The sequence below is a fragment of the Salmo trutta genome, chromosome 23 (genome assembly GCF_901001165.1).
Source record: "Salmo trutta chromosome 23, fSalTru1.1, whole genome shotgun sequence".
Taxonomy (NCBI): Eukaryota; Metazoa; Chordata; class Actinopteri; order Salmoniformes; family Salmonidae; genus Salmo; species Salmo trutta.
In genome coordinates, this window is record NC_042979.1 from 24,530,199 (window position 1) to 24,553,354 (window position 23,156).

General features: G+C 43.5%; 1 protein-coding gene across 3 annotated transcripts in view; it reads left to right on the forward strand.

Annotated features, from left to right (window-relative positions):
• The window catches only part of LOC115159647 (sarcoplasmic/endoplasmic reticulum calcium ATPase 2-like), a 71,531-nt gene that overhangs the window by 30,295 nt on the left and 18,080 nt on the right, over positions 1–23,156 (forward strand). For all 3 annotated transcript variants that reach the window (XR_003868926.1, XM_029709581.1, XM_029709582.1), the window contains 4 exons: positions 15,885–15,965; positions 19,652–19,737; positions 20,058–20,355; positions 20,478–20,644. Coding sequence is in view for 2 of the 3 variants with exons in the window: in XM_029709581.1 (XP_029565441.1) it covers positions 15,885–15,965; positions 19,652–19,737; positions 20,058–20,355; positions 20,478–20,644 (632 nt within the window). In the remaining variant the exon portion in view is untranslated. The remainder of the gene's footprint in view (positions 1–15,884; positions 15,966–19,651; positions 19,738–20,057; positions 20,356–20,477; positions 20,645–23,156) is intronic.

Here is a 23,156-nt window from a genome sequence, read left to right on the forward strand (position 1 = left end):
CTCCGGAGATGTTTGATCAGGTTCAAGTCCGGGCTCTGGCTGGGCCACTCAAGGAATATTCAGAGACTTGTCCCGAAGCCACTACTGTGTTGTCTTGGCTGTGTGCTTCGGGTCGTTGTCCTGTTGGAAGGTGAACCTTTGCCCCAGTCTGAGGTCCTGAGCGCTCTGGAGCAGGTTTTCATCAAGGATCGCTCTCTGTACTTTGCTCCATTCATCTTTCCCTCTATCCCAGTCCCTGCCGCTGAAAAACATCCCCACAGCATGATGCTGCGACCACCATGCATCACCGTAGGGATGGTGTCAGGTTTCCTCCAGATGTAACGCTTGGCATTCAGGCCAGGAGTTCAATATTGGTTTCATTCGACCAAAGAATCTTGTTTCTCATGGTCTTTTAGGTGCCTGTTCACTCTACGAATAAAGCCTAATATCACGCAAGCCGTTGTAGAATTTGAATGCTGAAGGAGCTGCGCAGTTGTGCAAGATCAGGAACAGGCCACCTACCTCGCGTTGGTCAGCGCGCGAAGCTGGGCACAGTACGCAGTTTCACTAAGCTATTGCCTGGGGTTGTTCGGCATACAAAATTACTTGTAGATCAATGACTGTCAACCCAGTTACATGCAGTTCGACACTGACGGAGAGGACACATCAGTTAAAAAAAGATTAGAGGTGTTTTCAGAAGGAAGAAAGAATTTAATAATATAAGCAGCAAAAAAATGTGGACCGGTGCATGACCTGCGGAACGATGCACATTTGAATCTGGTACCGATGCGTATCAGTGAATCGTTACATTCCTATTGTTTTTATAGGTGTGTTTTTAGTATTTCATATGCATGTGTTCCTTTTTTTGTTGTGCACATGCATGTTCCTTCATGTAAGAAGAGCGATCAACGCTTTGTTGCGCCTCATCTCTGCTCTCCCCAGTCGTCTCCCTGTCACGCTAAACCAGGAGAGAGAACACCGACTGGCATTTGCTCTGCTAATTGATTTACAGGAACTTTCACTGCCATTGATTCACCCCCACACTATTTGATCTTGGCTGGTGAATGTTGTTTCAAAGTATGGTTTAGACAACTTAGATGAGCCATAACTTTATAGAGTTGGACCATCCATTGTTCATTGGAATTAAGTTGAAATGTCAGTCCTGAGTTGAACCCTTTTTTGTTTGCATCATCACTCACAGTGCTCTACACTTGTCAGACTCAGTGGACACTCCCCCAACAACGAATCCTCTCAATGTAAAACTGGCAACTGTTCAGCCCGCTCTGTCTGCCCCTCTCTCTCATATGGAATGGCACTGGAGGAGGTTGTTTGAATGTGAACTCCAACCATGCTGTTGTAAAATCTACCTGGCTGCAGTGGGACAGGTACTTGAGATAATTGATTGATTAGGCTCTGCTAAAAAGGCAAGTCATTTGCCATAGCAGGCTCTCAAGTGTTTGGGATGTAGATGAGTCTCTCCCCCAACTCATACATCCGTTCTGCTAAACACTGCTCATCTCCCTGACCAATACAATCGCGGCACCAGGTGAGTGGAGTTGCCTGTTACATAAGACCATGAGAGCTGTAAACGAATTAAGGGTCATATGAAATTAGTATCTGTGTGGGGGGGGGGATTTCTAGGACATGGGGATTGCATATTGGATTAGAATAGGGTTACAGTGAAACCAGAATAATGTGGCCTCAAAAACCCCATGTCCCCTCAGGCTCTTGGCATCTGCAACCCTTTCCCACAACTTACTTCCTCTTGTCATCCGGACCTGGCCTCCTCAGATTGGCTTTTCTCCTTCAGTTTCAACCAATTCATGGCCCTGTCCCCTTTTACTCTCCTTGTCTTGTTCTCTCTGTCACCCAGCTTCTGAGAATTACTTTTCTTTCCCTCTGCCTCAAAGGAAAGGTTGGGGGGAGGTGCCTATTACTTAAGACTGTTGCCTTTTCCAACTCCTGCCACTGCACTCAGGAAGTCGAATGAAGGGCTTTAGTTAACCCCTAACACTCCAATTCCAGAGTAACAAGAGTTAACTACATAACAGTAAGGCAGAATATGTGGATGTTTGTGCGGTGAATAAGGAAAGGAGTTGATGCATGACTTGAATGCTATGTCGCTAAGTAGCATCTGTGTTATATCCTGGCCCAGAGTCCTTAGAGCTGCCAAAGAGGAATCTTAAGTCTTGTCAAGAGTAAGGGTTTAAACAGTGTGTGAGTTCTGCAGTGTGTGTACATCGGTGACAGCTTGTGTGTTTGTGTTATCTCTTGAATATCCCACCTTTTTGGCTTTATGTAAGCAGAGCACACAACGTGCCATGTACAGTCCTTCCGCCTAAACCCCCCCCCCCTTCCCGAAGAGTGAGTCAGAGCTGACAGGCTGGGCTGGAGCTGCTGTCTCCACTGTCTGGAGCCCAGTGACATTGGAAGTCTACTGGCAAGATAATACCCATCTACCTACCTTCCACTTGCTTACATACTGTACATTTGAATGAATTTGTTTACTTGTCAAAGACCACGCACAATTTTGTTTGCAGCATACACCGAAATGTTTAGTCCATCTCTTACACACTGATTTGCTGCTCATCTGGAAACAGTCAAGCCAATCAGTGCTGTCATGTCAAATCCAATAACGCTACACCTGCCTTCCTTTAGACTGCATCAATGATCCAGTATCTCCCCACTGTTAGACCATAATAAACAAGTTTTCCATAACTAAGTGGTTTTTATGGAAGTTGCTCAAAATAGTCTGTCCCCAAGTTTTTGTCCCCCAAAATGTCTGTCAGCAATGGTATTGGCTGCCTCCTGGTGTCCTTTTGGGGTCATACCAGACTGCAACCATGGGGGTCAGAGGTCTTTCTCTTCCTCTGAGATTGTGGGGGGGGGGGTTAGGGAGCTGGTTTGGCGACAGCATACTACCAACCCCTCAGGGACTATAAACGCATAGTGATGTTGTTAACGTGGGTGGAGAGAATGACCTGAACAGGAGCTGTGGCGCGTGCCAGAAACCTTAGACTGCCTTCACCACCTCCTCAGCTGTGGCTTTCACTTTAACCGCCTGCCTTCATCCCCCCTCTGAGTGGGAGAGTGCAACCATGCATTCACCCGGGACAGATGTGAGGAGGAACGAGAGCGGGAGCCTGGGCTAAGCAGCTGTCAAGACTAGGTTTAGCTTAGTGTTGCTGCTTACAGTGGCATTCTCAGGCACTCTGCAAAAGGTTGCTTTCTAGATATATTCCCTCCTTCTCCCTTGTTTTTCTATTCACCCACAGTTGGCTATGAGTAACAGGGATTCTGTGTTGTAAAATGTTGGAACAGCAGCAGTAATAAATCTTTCACCACCTCTCCTTCCAAGATTTTTTTTTTTTCCAGCTGAGCTGACCACCATCACCTCCCACCTTGCCATGGCAATAACCCTGATCCCTTGGAGCAACAACATCCTGTATATAGGAATCAAACAAGCATGGCCTTTCTCTCGGTCTCTGTGTGGCTGGCTCACTTTGGTCTGCATGTGTGACCCAGTTGTGTTATGTGTGTGAGTTTGATCACAGCAGGCTCTGGCTTTGTGGTCTTGTTGCCTTCTACAACATCCCACCACCATGGCGGTGCTGGGAAGGTGGTCCAAGGGGCATAGACAGGATATAAAGTTTACAAAGGGCACGATTTCATCAGATTAATCATTAGCGAACTTTCCTTGCAATTTCCTTTCGTGTGTTTAGGCTTTTGTCCTCAAGCGATCCGTTTAACTCTACCCCATCCGTCTTTCCCTCTTCTCATTCTCATCTGTCTCTTCATCCTCCCTTTTTATCTTTTTTTCTTCATTACACAACCAACACTAAGAGTCTGTCTGCTTTTATTAGGTCATGGATGTAAGTTAACACAGCATGCTGTGTATCTCCAGCTCTTTGTTTTATGTACCTTGGGTTTGATGATGGCTCCTTTCTCTTTCCATTTCATGAGAACAGCAGGTGGTTCCCTGGGGACTTTGACTGCTTGAAACGACCTGGACACTTCAGGCCTACGTGCAACCTCGCCAAGGAGCTGCAGGTGCTAAATCAAACCTCCCTGGCCACTGAGGAGTGCGAGTGGTAGTGCCACTATTCTCCTTAAGTTGGCGGTAATAGGCTACACGAGGAGTCGGCAACCTGTCTCGTGAAATGACAATTTATCTTACAATTTCTACCGATCTGCATTCCGGTTATGGTTTTCATATGCACATTTTCGTTATACTTTTTAGGTTTGTATCTTCTATTGCCAAGTATTTAAAAATGGCCTACATAAAGCCAACAAATAAAAACATTGCAGCCTGCAGGTAGAAAATATCCTATAAATCACATTGGCTACACATGGCCTGTCTGCATCGAACTTGAAACATTGTATCAACTATTAACTTGGGTCAGGCCTGAAGCTTGCACTAGTGAACTTGCAGCATTGTATAAAATATTCGGGGCCCTCACTTTCCCTCACCAGTGAGCTCAGGACAGACACAGCTGTAGGCTATTTGCGCACGGGATAAGAAGCTTGGGCAGAAGCTCACTGGAGCTTATTACTGGCACTTCAAATGTTCTACTGCTTGAGCTCCTGTTCTTCTTATAGAATGTTAGTTCAAAAGTATTGTGGAGCGCCTGCACCTAAATACAAATAGTACCAGCACCCAAAATGAATGCCGTTACCTATTTCAGTCCAAGTCAATCCCTGATAAGAAGTAATCAGGTAGGCCTATTTTTATGACGTTTCCACTGGGTCAGAGCATGACATTTTTCCCTTTTCACGCTGAGTGGTTATCGAAAGGGAGAGAGCTGGAAAGATATTTTTCAAATACATTGATGAACTATTGTAATTCTCAATGGATGTAAAAACATACTGTTTGCTTGCTGTTCGAGGTGAAGAAAAAATTACTTTGAGAAGCTCCACAGGTCATTAGTGGTGGTGAGTTAAGCCAATCAGAAATTCTATCATATCCCCAAATGGGCACATTTATATGCCTACATTTGTGGGTCCTTACTCAGTATTAACAGGAGCAAAGTAACAAATGTAGATGAGAAATTATAGGAATTAATGGAAAATGTACTACTGGTGATATATGTAATGAGGAATTGATAGACACAAAATCAAACGCAAACAATTCACACAATGAACTTATGAAACAAGGAATGTGCTCAAATTTTTGGGTGAGCGCATATTCTACAGAGAAGTACAATTTGCATCTGGGCGCATGGTCAATCCAACTTCTGCAATGGCCATGCAGCATTTACAGTGATATGGGGCGGCAGGATAGCCAAGGTTGCAAGTTCAAATCCCCGAGCTGACAAGGTACAAATCTGTCGTTCTGCCCCTGAACAAGGCAGTTAACCCACTGTTCCTAGGCCGTCATTGAAAATAAGAATTTGTTCTTTACTGACTTACCTAGTTAAAAAAAGGTAGAATAAAAAAAAAAATGGCCTCAGCGGAAGTCAGGGCATTCATAGTTGTTGTCAAGGAAGTGAGCTTACCGTAAAAAAAACTAAAATGCTGAGCTATACAGAGCCCTCTGCGTTGTTAAATTTGGGAGGCGCTTGGTGATGCATTAGAGTTTGATTTGGACTCTGCATGCCTCTGGATGCTCTGCAATTGCATCAAAACCTCCATATGGAGCCTCCGACCACATTTTCAGATCAAGCATATTGGCTTTTACTCTAGGGCACCACAATGGATTTGTTCACTGAGGTGTGCATGCATACATATGGTACCAGTCAAAAGTTTGGACACCTCATTCCAGGGTTTTTCTTTATTTTTGCTATTTTCTACATTGTAGAATAATAGTGAAGGCATCAAAACTATGAAATAGCACATACGGAATCATGTAGTAACCAATAAAGTATTAAACTAATCAAAATATTTGATAGATTCTTCAAAGCAGCCACTCTTTGCCTTGATGACAGCTTTGCACACTCTTGGCATTCTCTCAACTAGCTTCATGAGGAATGCTTTTCCAACGGTCTTGAAGGAGTTGTCACATATGCTGAGCACTTGTTGGCTCCTTTTCCTTCACTCTGCAGTCCAACTCATCCCAAACCATCTCAATTTTTTTATTTCACCTTTATTTAACCAGGTAGGCAAGTTGAGAACAAGTTCTCATTTACAATTGCGACCTGGCCAAGATAAAGCAAAGCAGTTCAACACATACAACAGAGTTACACATGGAGTAAAACAAACATGCAGTCAATAATACAGTAGAAAAATAAGTTGATATACAATGTGAGCAAATGAGGTGAGATAAGGGAGGTAAAGACAAAAAAGGCTATGGTGGCAAAGTAAATACAATATAGTAAGTAAAACACTGGAATGGTAGATTTGTACTGGAAGAAAGTGTAAAGTAGAAATAGAAATAATGGGGTGCAAAGGAGCAAAATAAATAAATACAGTAGGGGAAGAGGTAGTTGTTTGGGCTAAATTATAGATGTTGTATGTGCAGTGATCTGTGAGCGGCTCTGACAGCTGGTGATTTAAAGCTAGTGAGGGAGATAAGTGTTTACAGTTTCAGAGATTTTTGTAGTTCGTTCCAGTCATTGGCAACAGAGAACTGGAAGGAGAGACGGCCAAAGGAGTAATTGGCTTTTGGGGTGACCATAGAGATATACCTGCTGGAGTGCGTGCTACAGGTTGATCAGCGAGCTAAGATAAGGGGGAACTTTACCTAGCAGGGTCTTGTAGATGACCTAGAGCCAGTGGGTTTGGCGACAAGTATGAAGCGAGGGCCAGCCAACTAGAGCGTACAGGTCGCAGTGGTGGGTAGTATATGGGGCTTTGGTGACAAAACGGATGTCACTGTGATAGACTGCATCCAATTTATTGAGTAGGGTATTGGAGGCTATTTTGTAAATGACATCGCCGAAGTCGAGAATCGGTAGGATGGTCAGTTTTACGAGGGTATGGTTGGCAGCATGAGTGAAAGATGCTTTGTTGCGAAATAGGAAGCCAATTCTACATTTAACTTTGGATTGGAGATGTTTGATGTGAGTCTGGAAGGAGAGCTTACAGTCTAACCAGACACCTAGGTATTTGTAGTTGTCCACATATTCTAAGTCAGAACCATCCAGAGTAGTGATGCTGGACGTGCGGGCAGCGATCGGTTGAAGAGCATGTATTTAGTTTTACTTGTATTTAAGAGCAGTTGGAGTCCAAGGAAGTAGAGTTGTATGGCATTGAAGCTCGTCTGGAGGGTAGTTAACACAGTGTCCAAAGCAGGGCCAGAGACTCACCAGCAGCAAGAGCGACATCATTGATGTATACAGAGAAAAGAGTCGGCCCAAGAATTGAACCCTGTGGCACCCCCATAGAGACTGCCAGAGACCTGGACAACAGGCCCTCCGATTTGACACACTGAACTCTATCGGAAAAGTAGTTGGTGAACCAGGCGAGGCAATCATTTGAGAAACCAATGCTATTGAGTCAGCCGATGAGGATGTGGTGATTGACAGAGTCGAAAGCCTTGGCCAGGTCAATGAATACGGCAGCACAGTATTGTTTCTTATCGATGGCGGTTACGATATCGTTTAGGACCTTGAGCGTGGCTCAGGTGCACCCATGACCAGCTCTGAAACCAGATTGCATAGCGGAGAAGGTGCGGTGGGATTCGAAATGGTCGGTAATGTGTTTGACTTGGCTTTCGAAGACTTTAGAAAGGCAGGGTAGGATAGATATAGGTCTGTAGCAGTTTGGGTCAAGAGTGTCCCCTCTGAAGAGGGGGATGACAGCAGCTGCTTTCCATTCTTTTGGAATCTCAGACAACACGAAAGAGAATTTGAACATGCTAGTATTAGGGGTTGCAACAATTTCGGCAGATCATTTTAGAAAGAAAGGGTCCAAATTGTCTCGCCCGGCTGATTTGTAGGGGTCCAGATTTTGCAGCTCTTTCAGAACATCAGCTGACTGGATTTGGGAGAAGGAGAAATGGGGAAGGCTTGGGTGAGTAGCTGTGGGGGGTGCAGTGCTGTTGACCGCGGTAGGGGTAGCCAGATGGAAAGCATGGCCAGCCGTAGAAAAATGCTTATTGAAATTCTCAATTATAGTGGATTTATCGGTGGTGACAGAGTTTCCTATCCTCAGTGCAGTGGGCAGCTGGGAGGAGGTGCTCTTATTCTCCAAGGACTTTACAGTGTCCCAGAACCTTTTTGAGTTTGTTGCAGGAAGGACATTTCTGCTTGAAAAAGCTAGCCTTAGCTTTTCTAACTGCCTGTGTATATTGATTTCTAACTTCCCTGAAAAGTTGCATATCACTGGGGCTGTTCAATGCTAATGCAGAACGCCACAGGATGTTTTTTTGTGTTGGTTAAGGGCAGTCGGGTCTGGAGAGAACCAAGGGCTATATCTGTTCCTGGTTCTAAATTTCTTGAATGGGGAATGCTTATTTAAGATGGTGAGGAAGGCATTTAAAAAAAATAACCAGGCATCCTCTACTGACGGGATGAGGTCAATATCCTTCCAGGATACCCGGGCCAGGTCGATTAGAAAGGCTTGCGTTTGACAGTGATGAGTGGAGGTCGTTTGACCGCTGATCCATTACGGATGCAGGCAATGAGGCAGTGATGGCTGAGATCTTGGTTGAAAACAGCAGAGGTGTATTTAGAGGGCAAGTTGGTTAGGATGATATCTATGATGGTGCCCGTGTTTACGGCTTTGGGGTGGTACCTGGTAGGCTCATTGATCATTTGTGTGAGATTGAGGGCATCAAGCTTAGATTGTAGGATGGCTGGGGTGTTAATATCCTCTCTGGGCTAGGTGGGACGTGACCGTCCCACTCTATTCAACAGCCAGTGGAACAGTGTGGCGTGAAATACAAAAACCTCAAATGCAATAATTTCAATTTTTCAAACATACGACTATTTTACACCATTTTAAAGATGAGATTCTCGTTAATCTAACCACATTGTCCGATTTCAAAAAGGCTTTACAGCGAAAGCAAAACATTAGATTTTGTTAGAGTACATAGCCAAAAATAATCACACAGCCATTTTCCAAGCAAGCATATATGTCACAAAAACCGCTAAATGCAGCACTAACCTTTGATGATCTTCATCAGATGACACTCCTAGGACATTATGTTATACAATACATGCATGTTTTGTTCACTCAAGTTCATATTTATATCAAAAACCTGCTTTTTACATTGGCGTGTGATGTTCAGAAAATGTATTCCCACCGAAAACTTCCGGTGAATTTACTAAATTACTCATCATAAACGTTGACAAAATACATAAGAATTATAGATACTGAACACCTTTATGCAATCGCTATGTCAGATTTTAAAATAGCTTTTCGTCGAAAGCACATTTTTCAATATTCTGAGTACATAGCTCAGCCATCACGGCTATCTATTTTGACACCCGCCAAGTTCGGGGCACACTAAACTCAGATTTAGTATTAGAAAAATTGTATTACCTTTGCTGATCTTTGTCAGAATGCACTCCCAGGACTGCTACTTCCACAATAAATGTTGTTTTTGTTCCAAATAATCCATAGTTATGTCCAAATATCCCCGTTTTGTTCGTGCGTTCAGGTCACTATCCAAAGGGTAACGCGCGAGCGCATTTCGAGACAAAAAAAATCAAAATGTTCCATTACTGTACTTAGAAGCATGTCAAACACTGTTTAAATCAAATTTTATGGTATTTTTCTCGTAAAATAATGATAATATTCCAACCGGATAATAGTGTATTCATTCAGAGGAAAAGAAAAAACAGCGTGGTCGCGTGAACCCGCATATCCAATCTCTTTGTCACCAGGCAGACCACTGAGAAACTGAGCTACTATACTCTGCCCAGAGACAGGAGATGCCTTAATCTGCTTTCTGAAGGCTTTAGAGAGCCAATGGAAGCCTTAGAAAGTGCTGCGTAACCCCACGGATACTGTAGTTTTGATAGAGAATCAAAAGAACTACAAATTCTCAGACAGGCCACTTCCTGCTTGGAATTTTCTCAGGTTTTTGCCTGCCATAATGAGTTCTGTTATACTCACAGACATCATTCAAACAGTTTTTTTAGAAACTTCAGTGTTTTCTATCCAAATCTACTAATAATATGCATATTCTAGTTCCTGGGCCCGAGTAGTAGGCCGTTTAATTTGGGTACGTTTTTGTCACAACTACATTTACATTTAAGTCATTTAGCAGACGCTCTTATCCAGAGCGACTTACAAATTGGAAATGAATAAACATAGCAATGTATCAACCTACGCGACATCAGAAGAATGCAGTGACGAGCACTAAAATTGTCACCCGTAATAAAGCGCAGCGCGCTATGACAAACAGCATCTAACGGCTTTAATGAAGTGGCAGCTTCATCATACAGATGTCGGCGCCATAGGCTACGACCGATAGGAACGTTGACTGAATAACCTGCTTTCTGCTATTTAGCCAGAGGCAGGACCTACGTCTACAGAAGACCATATTTATTCTCAGCTTTTTTACTATCAATATGCTTTTTAAAAAGACAGCTTTTCATCTATCCAGATGCCCAGATATTTGTAAGCAGGGACACAATCAATATGGACACCATCCAAAATGCATGCTTAAAATCAGAGCTATTTTTTATATGTGCTCCAGAGAACAACATGTGCTTAGTTTGACCTGTATTCAATACTAATTTCAGGTCAATAAAGTTTCTGTAATACAATGACGGCAGACTGTTGTTCAGATAGCGGCTGGTCAACCGTAGGGGAAATCGCATAAACAACCATATTACCGGCATACAAGTGCAGGTTACAGTTTTTTTTTTTGAACAGACACGTCGATATTGCTAATGTAAACAGTAAAAAGTACAGGGCCCAGAATCGACCCCTGCGGGACACCTTTTGTAATATCCAGGAAAACTGATACACATTGAGTTCTATCTGTTAAGTAATTTTTAAACCAGTTACAAGCAGGCTGGTCTAGGCCAATTGAGGAAAGCCTCCGAATTGGCAGTGAGTGATCAACAGTATCGGAAGCCTTTGAAAGGTCAATGAAGAGGGCAGCACAATGTTGCCTTTTAGCCATAGAGTTAACCACATCAAGGATGGATGCAGCAGACATAGTGCTATGACCTGGTCTATAACCAGACTGATGTACATTTAGAATACATTTCAAATATAAGAAAGAGCTTTGCTGAGAATGAATCAAGGATTCTAATAGTTTAGCTTAGCAAGACAGTTCAGATACAGCACAATCATTATTTAGGTCACAAGGACATACCGGGGGTCTTATTCTGGTGACATTAATTGGCTCAAAGGCATTAAGAAGGAATGAAATTCCACAAAATAACTTTTAACAAAGCACACCTGTTAATTGAAATGCATTCCAGGTGACTACCTCATGAAGCTGGTTGAGAGAATGCCAATAGTGTGCAGAGCTGTCATCAAGGCAGTGTGGCTACTTTGAAGAATCTCAAATATAAAATATTTATTTTAACACTTTTTGTTACTAGATTCCATGTGTTATTTTGTAGTTATGATGTCTTCACTACTCTACAATGTAAAAAAAAAAAAAAAAAAAAACATTGAATGAGTTGGTGTCCCAACTTATGACTGTTACTGCTCGACTAAAACAATCTGTCGACCAACAACCAAACAATGACTAATTGGGGTCAGCCCTAGACTAGTGGCATGAATAGGGCTGTCTTTCCTCAAGAACTGTATCTATGGAGTTATTCATAAATGCCCTTAATTTCTTTCATTAAGCTTTGGTTTTTGGATTCACCATTGATTGCAACGATCCTGTCAAAGACATGCTGTTAGGCTACTTGATGATCAACTTCTCGAATGAAGACCTATTCTTACAAGTGCTCTGCTCTCATTGTCTTCAAAAGTACCGTAATTTACGGACTATAAGCCGCAGCTTTTTTCCCAGGCTTTGGACCTCGCGGCTTAAGCAATGACGCGGCTAATATATGCATTTTTCCCGCTTTCAATTTTTTTTTCTCCAAAAAAACACATTCTGTGACATGCTCAGTTTTTTGGCGGCATGAAGCTTTCATTAGACCAATGAAATTTCCGAACGGGTTACGGCCAAACAACTTTTTTGTTAACTGTTTAGATTAAATCGAGTGCTCTCAAACTTCCCATCATTCTGATTACGGTAGTCATTTTGTCACCCTGATTCCTGGGGGCACAACAAAGTATTTGCAGCCACTCGACATCAGTGTAAATCGTGCATTTAAGGTGGTGCTCCGTGTTCAGCGGAAGGCTTGGATGACAAGTGGGAGAAATCCGTCACTAAAACGGGCCACATGCGAAGAGCAACTTATGGTCAAGTCTGCCAGTGGGTCCTGACAGCGTGGAACATTGTCAAAAAATCCACTATCATCAACGGGTTTCAAAAGGCTGGACTGCTGCGTGTTGAAGAGGGCTCAGCGGGGGATTTGCCTCCGGATGAAAGTGACGAGAGCGACAATGAAAACGATCCAATATCGGATGAAGCAATTCTGACGCTATTCAACTCCGACACCGAAGGAGATGGTTTCAGTGCACAGGAGGAGGAAGATGGTGACCAATGACTTTGTTGGAAGTCTACTGTTTACTGCAAATTTTTTATTTTTTGTTACAAGCTGTGTTTCGTTAAAGCCTATTTATTTTTGTTACAAGCCGTGTTTCATTAAAGCCTGTGTAAAGTTCATTTGTTTCAATGTACCGGTAGGCACCTGCGGCTTATAGACGTGCGGCTTATTTATGTTCAAAATATATATATATTTTTTAATTCAGTGGGTGCGGCTTATATTCAGGTGCGCTTAATAGTCTGGAAATTACGGTAGGTTACCCTACTCCATGACCCTCTTGTGTATTGGGAACGTGGTTCACTATTAGCTAGTTTGGTTTAGGGGCACTTTGACTGACTTTTCATAAATTAGTCCACAGGGGGCTTGGGAAATCTTTTGTCATTGTATTTCTTCTTTTGATCTACCCTCATCTCGCTCCCTCCTTTCTCTCCTACCAATTCAGCCTTCAATCTCCCGTCGAGATTTATTTGCACTGAACAAAAATATAAATGCAACATGTAAAGTGTTGATGTTTCATGAGCTGAAATAAAAGATCCCAGAAATGTTCCATACGCACAAGTTATTTCTCTCAAATTTTGTGCACATATTTGTTTATATCCCTGTTAGTGAGCATTTCCCCCTTGCCAAGACAATTCATCCACCTGACAGGTGTGGCATATCAAGAAGCTGATTAAATGCATGATCATTACACAGGTGCACTTTGTGCTGGGGACAAAAGGCCACTAAATTGTGCAGTTGTCACACAACACAATGCCACAGATGTCTCAAGTTGCTTGTGCAATTGGCATGCTGACTGCAGAGGATTTAATGTTAATTTCGCTACAAATTAGCGACCTCCAATGTTGTTTTACAGCAGCGTTTCCCAAACTTGCGTAGTAAAATCTTTGAAGTTGCTGCATGTTGTGTATTATTTTTGTTCAGTATAGTTTGAAGCCTGGCGGGTGGTAATGAAGTTTTGACAGCCACCTAGGATGAAGATGATAGCGCTCCATTCAAAACTTTACAGCTGAAGTTGGCACATTTAAGGCTGGGGTTTTATCAGAATGTTTATAGGGATAAAACTAGAAATAAGTAACTGCTCTTCCAGTGTTTTATGTAGTCCCTAGCCTCTTGTCCCTATGGTGGCGCTAGGATGATTATTGCAGAGCATAGTGAGTTTCTTGTGTATAGAGACAGTGCTGGCTAGGTGGCCTCCCCTGTTCCATGAGGGCCATAGCAGACTCTTGCCCAGCAGTGTTCACATCTAAACCCCCACTACTGCACTGTAGAACTGATCAAAATAGTTTTCCCATTTTTGGATATGCCTTTTGCAGGTCTCATGCAATTCGCCTGTCTCTCTTCTCCCCCCACCCTCCTCCTAGCACTGAGGAGGGCCAAGGGTCTGTTTACATGTCTGTCAAAACTCTGTCCTCTGGAGAAGGAATTAATCAGGGGCTCTTGTTCGTACAGTAGGCTTTCTTTTTTGTTGTCTGTCTATATAAAGTAGTTTATATACTGTAAAATTACATCAAAAGAACAAGCCCTTTTTAAATTCTGCTTTCTTAATCAACCACCCTGCCTGAAGCAATTATCAATATAATTTGGAATTCCTGTGCGTTGTTCTTTCAGGTCGACAGTAGGCTACGCTGATACCCTCCTCTCAGCCATGGCTAATAAATGTGAAGAGCCTTTAATGAGCTCTTTGTGACTGTCCCATTCAGTGGTGTGAAGAGTATTTTGGAATTTAAGTTTTACTTTTGTTTTACTGGCAATTACCAAAGCCCTGTGAATGGAAAGAATTACCTTTTATTTTTGTCCCACGCAGTAGTTCAGTGGAACATTATTGTTTTACATATCGTTTTCTCTCCGCTGTTATCCAGCAAATGTTTTATTTCTCACTAGCCTACATTCTGCACATTTGAGTGAGCCAGTGGTTTCATGTGTGTGTGTCTGGAGAGATGGACATGCCCTGTGAACATCATTAGTTTTGACCCTCTTGCTCATGAAGGAACTAATTGAGTTTGATAAAGCCGTTCTGTCTTCAGAGGTTTGGACAGCATATTTCACCAACATTTTGAACATCTCATCACTCAATTATGCCTTCAAAATGTCAAATTGCCCCATCCTCATGCACCTTATGCCTAATTTGTTTAGATGTTTTGTGCTTAATCTGTGAACTACAGGTTAGAATGTAATCCATTTACTGAAGTTATCCTCCTTCAGTATAATCCACTCAACTCAGACCTGCTCTAGTTGTACTTAAAGGAAATGTTAACCCATTTTGAATGTTGTATTGTTTTTGTGCGTCTGTGTGATCTAGCAATTCCCTGGGTCATTTCATGGTTAATGTGTATCTTGAGTTATTGGCGTTCAAGCAGGAAGAAATCCGGCCAGTATGACGTAGCACCGTGAAAGTCGCTGTCACTACACAAAGTTTAATAGGAATACGACTTTAAGATGGCAAAAACGTCTGTCATACATCTCAGATTTCAATACAGGCAGGATGTCATAACTTGGAAAGGTGTCTTCTCTCGAATGAGCCATTGATCATATTTTTGCGATATTCCTAACCTCGTTAAATTACAAATTTCTCGGAGGGTCAAGCACATTTTTCCTATTTGTCTGCCTCGTTGGTCCTGAGTGCATTGCAGTTGCCAGAGATATTATAGAAAGGACATAGGAATCCAATGAATGAAGAAATGTACAACTCCCCACCCAGCAGACTGTCGACCAATCGTATTAACGTTGTCATTCTGCGTCACGCGGTTGCTAAGCTATCGTCACGCAATCCCTTCTCAAAGTCAGTGTAAATGTCGAGAAACGTGCCTGTTTTCCTAGAAAGTGTGTAATGTCAGGATTCCAAAGCTATACGATAATCCAGATAGCAAGTACATTTTCTTACACCTTGAAAAAGAGTTGCAATGTTGTACTACTTGTTGACGCTCAAAATGCACTGTACGGCCCATTTTGTTTTGACTAGCATGGGCAACGTTTCCCATCTCCTCAAAAATATATATCTGCTGTTGCGAATGTCAGACTCCACTCTTTGAGGCACATCGATCTGCAGGTTGAACATGGTGAGATTGTAGACTCCTAAATTGATAGTGCAGTTTGTTTGGTGATTTTATATCTATTTACTTTACTTTTCTGATATTGTCTTTGATATTATTGTGTGTTGCTTCGTTTGCTTGCTAGCCCATAGAGAGAGCATTGCATTGTGTATTTTGTAGTTGCAACAGATGTCACAACCATTTTCCATGTTGCTACCAACTTTATTATAACGCCAAAATGAAACATTTGTTCACAGAAGTTATCGTTTTCACATATTAGTGTTATTTAACAATAGAAATGTGTGTTTATTGGTGGATTTTTCCTTTAATGGTCTCCCTCCATTTTGTTTGTTTTTCTCCACAGTTGGCGACAAAGTTCCTGCAGATATTCGACTCACCTCCATCAAATCCACAACCCTGAGGGTGGACCAGTCCATTCTGACAGGTGAGATCTAGGCTTTGGCCTTGTTTCTTATCAGTCTTTATGTATTTCTTATGTTATGCATGATACACTACATGACAGTATGTGGACACCTGTTTGTCGAACATCTCATTCCAGAATGATGGGAATTAATATGGAGTTGGTCTCCCTTTGCTGCTATAACAGCCTCCACTCTTCTGGGAATGCTTTCCACTAGATGCTTGAACATTGCTGCAGTTACTTGCTTACAGTTCTGGGACACTGTAAAGTCCTTGGAGAATAAGAGCACCTCCTCCCAGCTGCCCACTGCACTGAGGATAGGAAACTCTGTCACCACCGATAAATCCACTATAATTGAGAATTTCAATAAGCATTTTTCTACGGCTGGCCATGCTTTCCACCTGGCTTCCCCTACTCCGGTCAACAGCACTGCACCCCCCACAGCAACTCGCCCAAGCCTTCCCCATTTCTTCTTCTCCCAAATCCAGTCAGCTGATGTTCTGAAAGGGCTCCAAAATCTGGACCCCTACAAATTAGCCGGGCTAGACAATCTGGACCCTTTCTTTCTAAAATGATCTGCCGAAATTGTTGCAACCCCTATTACTAGCCTGTTCAACCTCTTTTGTGTCGTCTGAGATTCCCAAAGATTGGAAAGCAGCTGCGGTCATCCCCCCTCTTCAAAGGGGGGGACACTTTTGACCCAAACTGCTACAGACCTATATCTATCCTACCCTGCCTTTCTAAAGTCTTCGAAAGCCAAGTCAACAAACAGATTACCGACCATTTCGAATCCCACCGCACCTTCTCCGCTATGCAATCTGGTTTCAGAGCTGGTCATGGGTGCACCTCAGCCACGCTCAAGGTCCTAAACGATATCGTAACCGCCATCGATAAGAAACAATACTGTGCTGCCGTATTCATTGACCTGGCCAAGGCTTTCGACTCTGTCAATCACCACATCCTCATCGGCTGACTCAATAGCCTTGGTTTCTCAAATGATTGCCTCGCCTGGTTCACCAACTACTTTTCCGATAGAGTTCAGTGTGTCAAATCGGAGGGCCTGTTGTCCAGGTCTCTGGCAGTCTCTATGGGGGTGCCACAGGGTTCAATTCTTGGGGCGACTCTTTTCTCTGGATACATCAATGATGTCGCTCTTGCTGCTGGTGAGTCTCTGATCCAACTCTACGCAGATGACACCATTCTGTATTATTCTGGCCCTTCTTTGGACACTGTGTTAACTACCCTCCAGACGAGCTTCAATGCCATACAACTCTCCAACTGCTCTTAAATACAAGTAAAACTAAATGTATGCTCTTCAACCGATCGCTGCCTGCACCTGCCCGCCCGTCCAGCATCACTGCTCTGGACGGTTCTGACTTAGAATATGTGGACAACTACAAATACCCAGGTGTGTGGTTAGATTGTAAACTTTCCTTCCAGACTCACATCAAACATCTCCAATCCAAAGTTATATCTAGAATTGGCTTCCTATTTCGCAACAAAGCATCTTTCACTCATGCTGCCAACCATACCCTCGTAAAACTGACCATCCTACCGATCCTCGACTTCGGCGATGTCATTTACAAAATAGCCTCCAACACCCTACTCAACCAATTGGATGCAGTCTATCACAGTGCCATCCATTCTGTCACCAAAGCTCCATATAGTACCCACCACTGCGACCTGTACACTCGTTGGCTGGCCCTCGCTTCATACTCGTCGCCAAACCCACTGGCTCCAGGTCATCTACAAGACCCTGCTAGGTAAAGTTCCCCCTTATCTCAGCTCGCTGGTCAACCTGTAGCACGCACTCCAGCAGGTATATCTCTCTGGTCACCCTCAAAGCCAATTCCTCCTTCGGCCACCTCTCCTTCCAGTTCTCTGCTGCCAATGATTGGAACAAACTACAAAAATCTCTAAAACTGGAAACACTTATCTTCCTCTCTAGCTTTAAGCACCAGCGGTCAGAGCAGCTCACAGATCACTGCACCTATACATAGCCCATCTATAATTTAGCCCAAACAACTACCTCTTCACTACTGTATTTATTTATTTTGCTCCTTTGCACCCCATTATTTCTACTTTGCACTTTCTTCCACTACAAATCTACCATTCCAGTGTTTTACTTGCTATATTGTATTTACTTCGCCACCATGGCCTTTTTTGCCTTTACCTCCCTTATCTCACCTCATTTGCTCACTTTGTATATAGACTTATTTTTCTACTATATTATTGACTGTATGTTTGTTTTACTCCATGTGTTGTATGTGTCAAACTGCTTGCTTTATCTTGGCCAAGTCGCAATTGTAAATGAGAACTTGTTCCCAACTTGCCTACCTGGTTAATTAAAAAAAAATTATTCAGCTGCAAGAGTGTTAGTGAAGTCGGGCACTGATATTGGGCGTTTAGGCCTGGCTCGCAGTTGGCGTTCCAATTCATCCCAAAGGTGTGCGATGGGGTTGTGGTCAGGGCTCTGTGCAGGCCAATCAAGTTCTTCCATACTGATTTCAACAAACCAGTTCTTTATGGACCTCGCTTTGTGCACGGGGGCATTGTCATTCTGAAACAGGAAAGGTTTCCCCAAACTGTTGCCACAAAGTTAGAAACACAGAATTGTCTAGAATGTCATTGTATGCTGTAGCGTTAAGATTTCCCTTCACTGGAACTAAGTGCCTAGCCCAAACCATGAAAAACAGCCCCAGACCATTATTCTTCCTCCACCAAACTTTAGTTGGCACTATGTATACTACTTCGCGGCTGAGCCGTTGTTGCTCCTAGGCATTTTCACTTCACAATAACAGCACTTTGTTGTGACGGTACGACATTGAATGTCACAACTCTTCAGTAAGGCCATTCTACTGCCAATGTTTGTCTATGGAGATTGCTCTGTGCTCAATTTTATACACCTGTCAACAATGGTGTGGCTGAAATACCTGAATCCACTAATTTGAAGGGGGTTTCACATACAAAAAGTATGCATAGTGTAGTTTTAAGTGCTACTTGTCATTGCTCCTGCATCCGTAAAAGCACCGCAAGAACACAATGTTACAGGAATTTACAATATGAATCTTATTTAGCTATGCTTTATCTTTGTGTATAACTTGTATGCAGTTGCCAGTGTTTGTGAGTTGGGTTATATGGGCTGATGAATGGGTTTAGTCACCACTTGGGAATGACCCTGAAACAGTCGGTGTGAGAACAAGAATTTCTGAATGACTCCGTGAACCTTTATTCAAGAAGAAGTCAGCAGTTCTTAATCAACACAGTATAGAGAGGGAGAACAACGATAGACTGAAAGAGGGAGGCAGAGACTGACAGGGAGAGAGCGATATGGATGAGAGCGTTACGAGAAGAAGCTAGTCCCGAAACCCCTGTCTTGCTCCACTGCCTTAATTGGTAGCAGAGTTTGGTATTTCAGCTGCTTTTCCCTCCTGCCATTCATGGCTCTAATCTGTCAAAAACAGCCTATCAGAACAGTGCAGAGCTTGCTCAGCTGATTACCCACTAGGCCTTGCTTCCCCCTGCAGTGCAGACTCATGACTGTGAAAGTCCCCTTGGATGCCGCATTTTGTAATTGGCAGCCCTGCTCAGTCAGCTGTGAAGTCAATCCACACCCATCTTCCCCAAAATGTCAACCCATCACCACATTGCTCTGTGTAAGGGCTGCGTTGTTTGATCATCCTCATCCGTCTCTTTCTCTCTTCCTGCAGGGGAGTCTGTCTCTGTGATCAAGCACACTGACCCGGTGCCTGACCCCCGGGCTGTCAACCAGGACAAGAAGAACATGCTCTTCTGTGTGAGTAACTAGAAAACCATTAAATACCTCTCTCCCCCTTCCCCTTTCATCTTCTATTGTCTCTTCAGTACATCATACTCTTCCCTGTTTAGCCAACCCAAGAATTATAATCTCCTTTTCTCCACTTATCTCCGTTACATGTTCCTCTCTGGGATTTTGATGTCAGACTTCTCCTTAACCCCTCATCCTCTTCTCCAGTTTTTTAGCTGTTCCTCCCCCACTTGTTCAGGTGCCCAGTGTGTTTCAGGTTTCCCCAGTGTTATTACAGCCCTCAGCAGTGTACACCTAGTGTCTCACCACCTCTCCTCTCTCCTCCACAGGGCACCAACATAGCAGCGGGTAAGGCGGTGGGTGTTGTGGTGGCCACAGGCGTCAACACGGAGATTGGCAAGATCCGGGACGAGATGGCGTCCACGGAGCAGGAGCGTACGCCTCTGCAGCAGAAGCTGGATGAGTTCGGGGAGCAGCTGTCCAAGGTCATCTCCCTGATCTGCATTGCTGTGTGGCTCATCAACATTGGCCACTTCAGTGACCCCGTCCACGGAGGCTCCTGGATCCGCGGCGCCGTGTACTACTTCAAGATTGCTGTGGCCCTGGCCGTGGCCGCCATCCCAGAGGGTAAGAGTCACTAGGAGAGTGGGAGTGAGGGGAAGCAGTCTATAATATACAGAAAGCAATACATTGGGCTCTAGCATAGTTAGTATGTCTAACCCTCTCTTATCTCCATCTCGCTTTACTAGGTCTGCCTGCTGTCATCACCACCTGTCTGGCTCTAGGAACCCGTCGCATGGCCAAGAAGAACGCCATCGTCCGCAGCCTGCCCTCTGTGGAGACCCTGGGCTGCACCTCCGTCATCTGCTCCGACAAGACTGGCACCCTCACCACCAACCAGATGTCTGTCTGCAGGGTGAGTCCCCATCCCCAGAGCACCATGGGGATTTAGTAGGAATGGCTGATGTTTAGTATTATGGCTACGTCCAACGCTCAGGGTATTAAAACTAACATGACCTTCGCAGTGAAAAATATTCTTACCTAAATCAATGATTCAAGCTTTGTGTGCTACTGCTTGGAAACACTTACCATGGAGGATCCTGGGAAAGTGGCAAGTCAAGATATGAGACCCAGCCACTGAGCATCTCAAAAGCAAATCTCCAGCTGCTCAATGCAAAAGCCAAGCAAAAAACACCTCACGCCTTGCCTCCTAGGACGAGCTTTCAGCACTCTGCATTGGCAGGGCGGGGTCCAGCTGAGCCAAACAGAGCCTACAGCAGCCTGTTCCACATTAGCATATTTAACCAGGTGGAGTTTTAGGGCTATCTGAGCTCAACTTTATTAGCCTCTGCTAGTTTATGTAGCTGTATACCTGCTTATGGAGAAGGCTATGTTCTTGCCAACCATGAACAATCCATTCCAGTGAGTACTTTGCCACTGATTTGGCATCTGAACCCACCTGGCAATAAAGCAGTCTTGACAGCGTCTACTGACAGTGTGGATTATCCACAGGGTATTGTAGAGGTTGAAAGGCAAAGCAGCATAAGGAATGATTCATTTATTTTCTATCATGGTTTAAATTAGATTAGAAAGTGGAGGATATGAAATTGTTGTTCCTATATTTATTGAATTGCATCATATTAGATTGATTATATGCATCCGCCAAACACTTTATGCCAGGGGTAGGAGATTAGATTAAGCCGTGGGCCAATGTTTGTCGGAGCGGATGGTCGGAGACAGGAACGTAATTCTAATCATTTGTGCACTGCAAATTTGAAAATAACAATTTCATACCTTTATTACATTGAGACATGATCACTTCTTTTTTTTCTCGTTGAAACAGACTTCCAAAACTGAACAAATGTTTAGAGGAGTTCCTGGTGATTTTAATCTCCCCTCCCCCTCTTCACTGCCCTCAGATTTGTGATGAGTGACACACACGGTCATCCATATTTAGGGGAATGGGCAACAGGGGGTCTGCCTGTTACTGACCCCCTGAATATGGACCATTATGCATTACCACTCCCAAGCCTCTTTCCCCCATGGTCTCCTCTGCTGCTATTCTCTTCCACTGTATCACTCCAGTATCATTTCTATCTTCCTTTCTTCCTGCCTTCTCCTACTATTCTCACATTTCATTCCCTCATTCTCTTCATTCTTCTACCTCTCCCTCTCATCTCTCTTTCTCTCGTGTTTTTTTGAGTGGCCTCTGCTGAGAGTGTCTCTGCACGCAAACACAGCACAAGGCACGGCATGCACAACATTACACAATGCATCTCCACGCAACACTGCCCAGCATAATCAAAACAGCACAGCATAACATGGCAGCATGGTTCAGTTCTTGCAATAGAGCGGAGAGATTGGAAGCAGTATCTTGTTTAAATATATCAAATAAATAGTTTTCCATTGCAAAACTTGCTGGCGTATATACTTCTGAACTATTCCTGTACCAATACTGCAATATCAGAATCTGAAATTCGGCTGCTGTGTAAGAAGCGTAGCTCTCTAGCCTGCTTGAGTAGAGGAATGTTTTTCTTAATTCGTTGTTTTTGGTAAAGCATCCCTGACGTCACAGCTCTTTGAAGTCTACTGTGCCGCAGGAGGGGAGAAGGGAAAGATGACACCGGTTCATACTTTTATTTTAATATTTCTCTCCATCTTGCCTTGCTTCTCTGCAGAGCCGGCACCAGGAGATTAGTCTCACTGTGTGTCTGTGGAGGAGGCATGCTTGCCCTCTTATTCACGCTCTCTGTTTCTCTCACATGCTCCCACTTTATCTCATGCTCTCCATCTCCCTTTGTTTTTTTCTCTTTCTCTCCTCTAACCCTATCCCTGTCTGCTTTTTCTCTCCTGTCTCCTCTAACCCTGTCCCTGTCTGCTTTTTTTCTCCTGTCTCCTCTTTCCCTCCCCTGTCCCGCCGCCTTGCTGGTTTGTGTGTTTTGTTCGTTATGGAGAACTAATATTCTCCCGCTCTTCCATCACATTGTGTTGACTCCCATTAATTTACAGACAGATTACATCCACACATTCATCCCAGCATGGATATGCATTAGTACCTTTGTCTAGAATACATCTCCAGGAGACCCACAGTCACCAGTAGTAAAGTGTGCTTAATCCTTAGTGTTTTTGTTCCCAGGTACAGTAGCAATTATTTCATTAATTTGCCTAAGTAAAGCTGCTATGGTTTATCAGTGCTCTATTGGTATTGTAGTTGTCTGATGTGCTGCACCCTACTTGGTAGGCTGTGCTTCTACTGCATGTAGATCAGTGGGCTCCAATCAAATGTTATTGGTCACATGTGACAAATACAACCGGTATAGACTTTACAGTGAAATGCTTGCTTATGAGCCCGTTCACAAAAATGCAGTAAATAACTAAGAAAGATTTGCTAAATAGAAAAGGAGAACACAATTAAAAACCATACATTT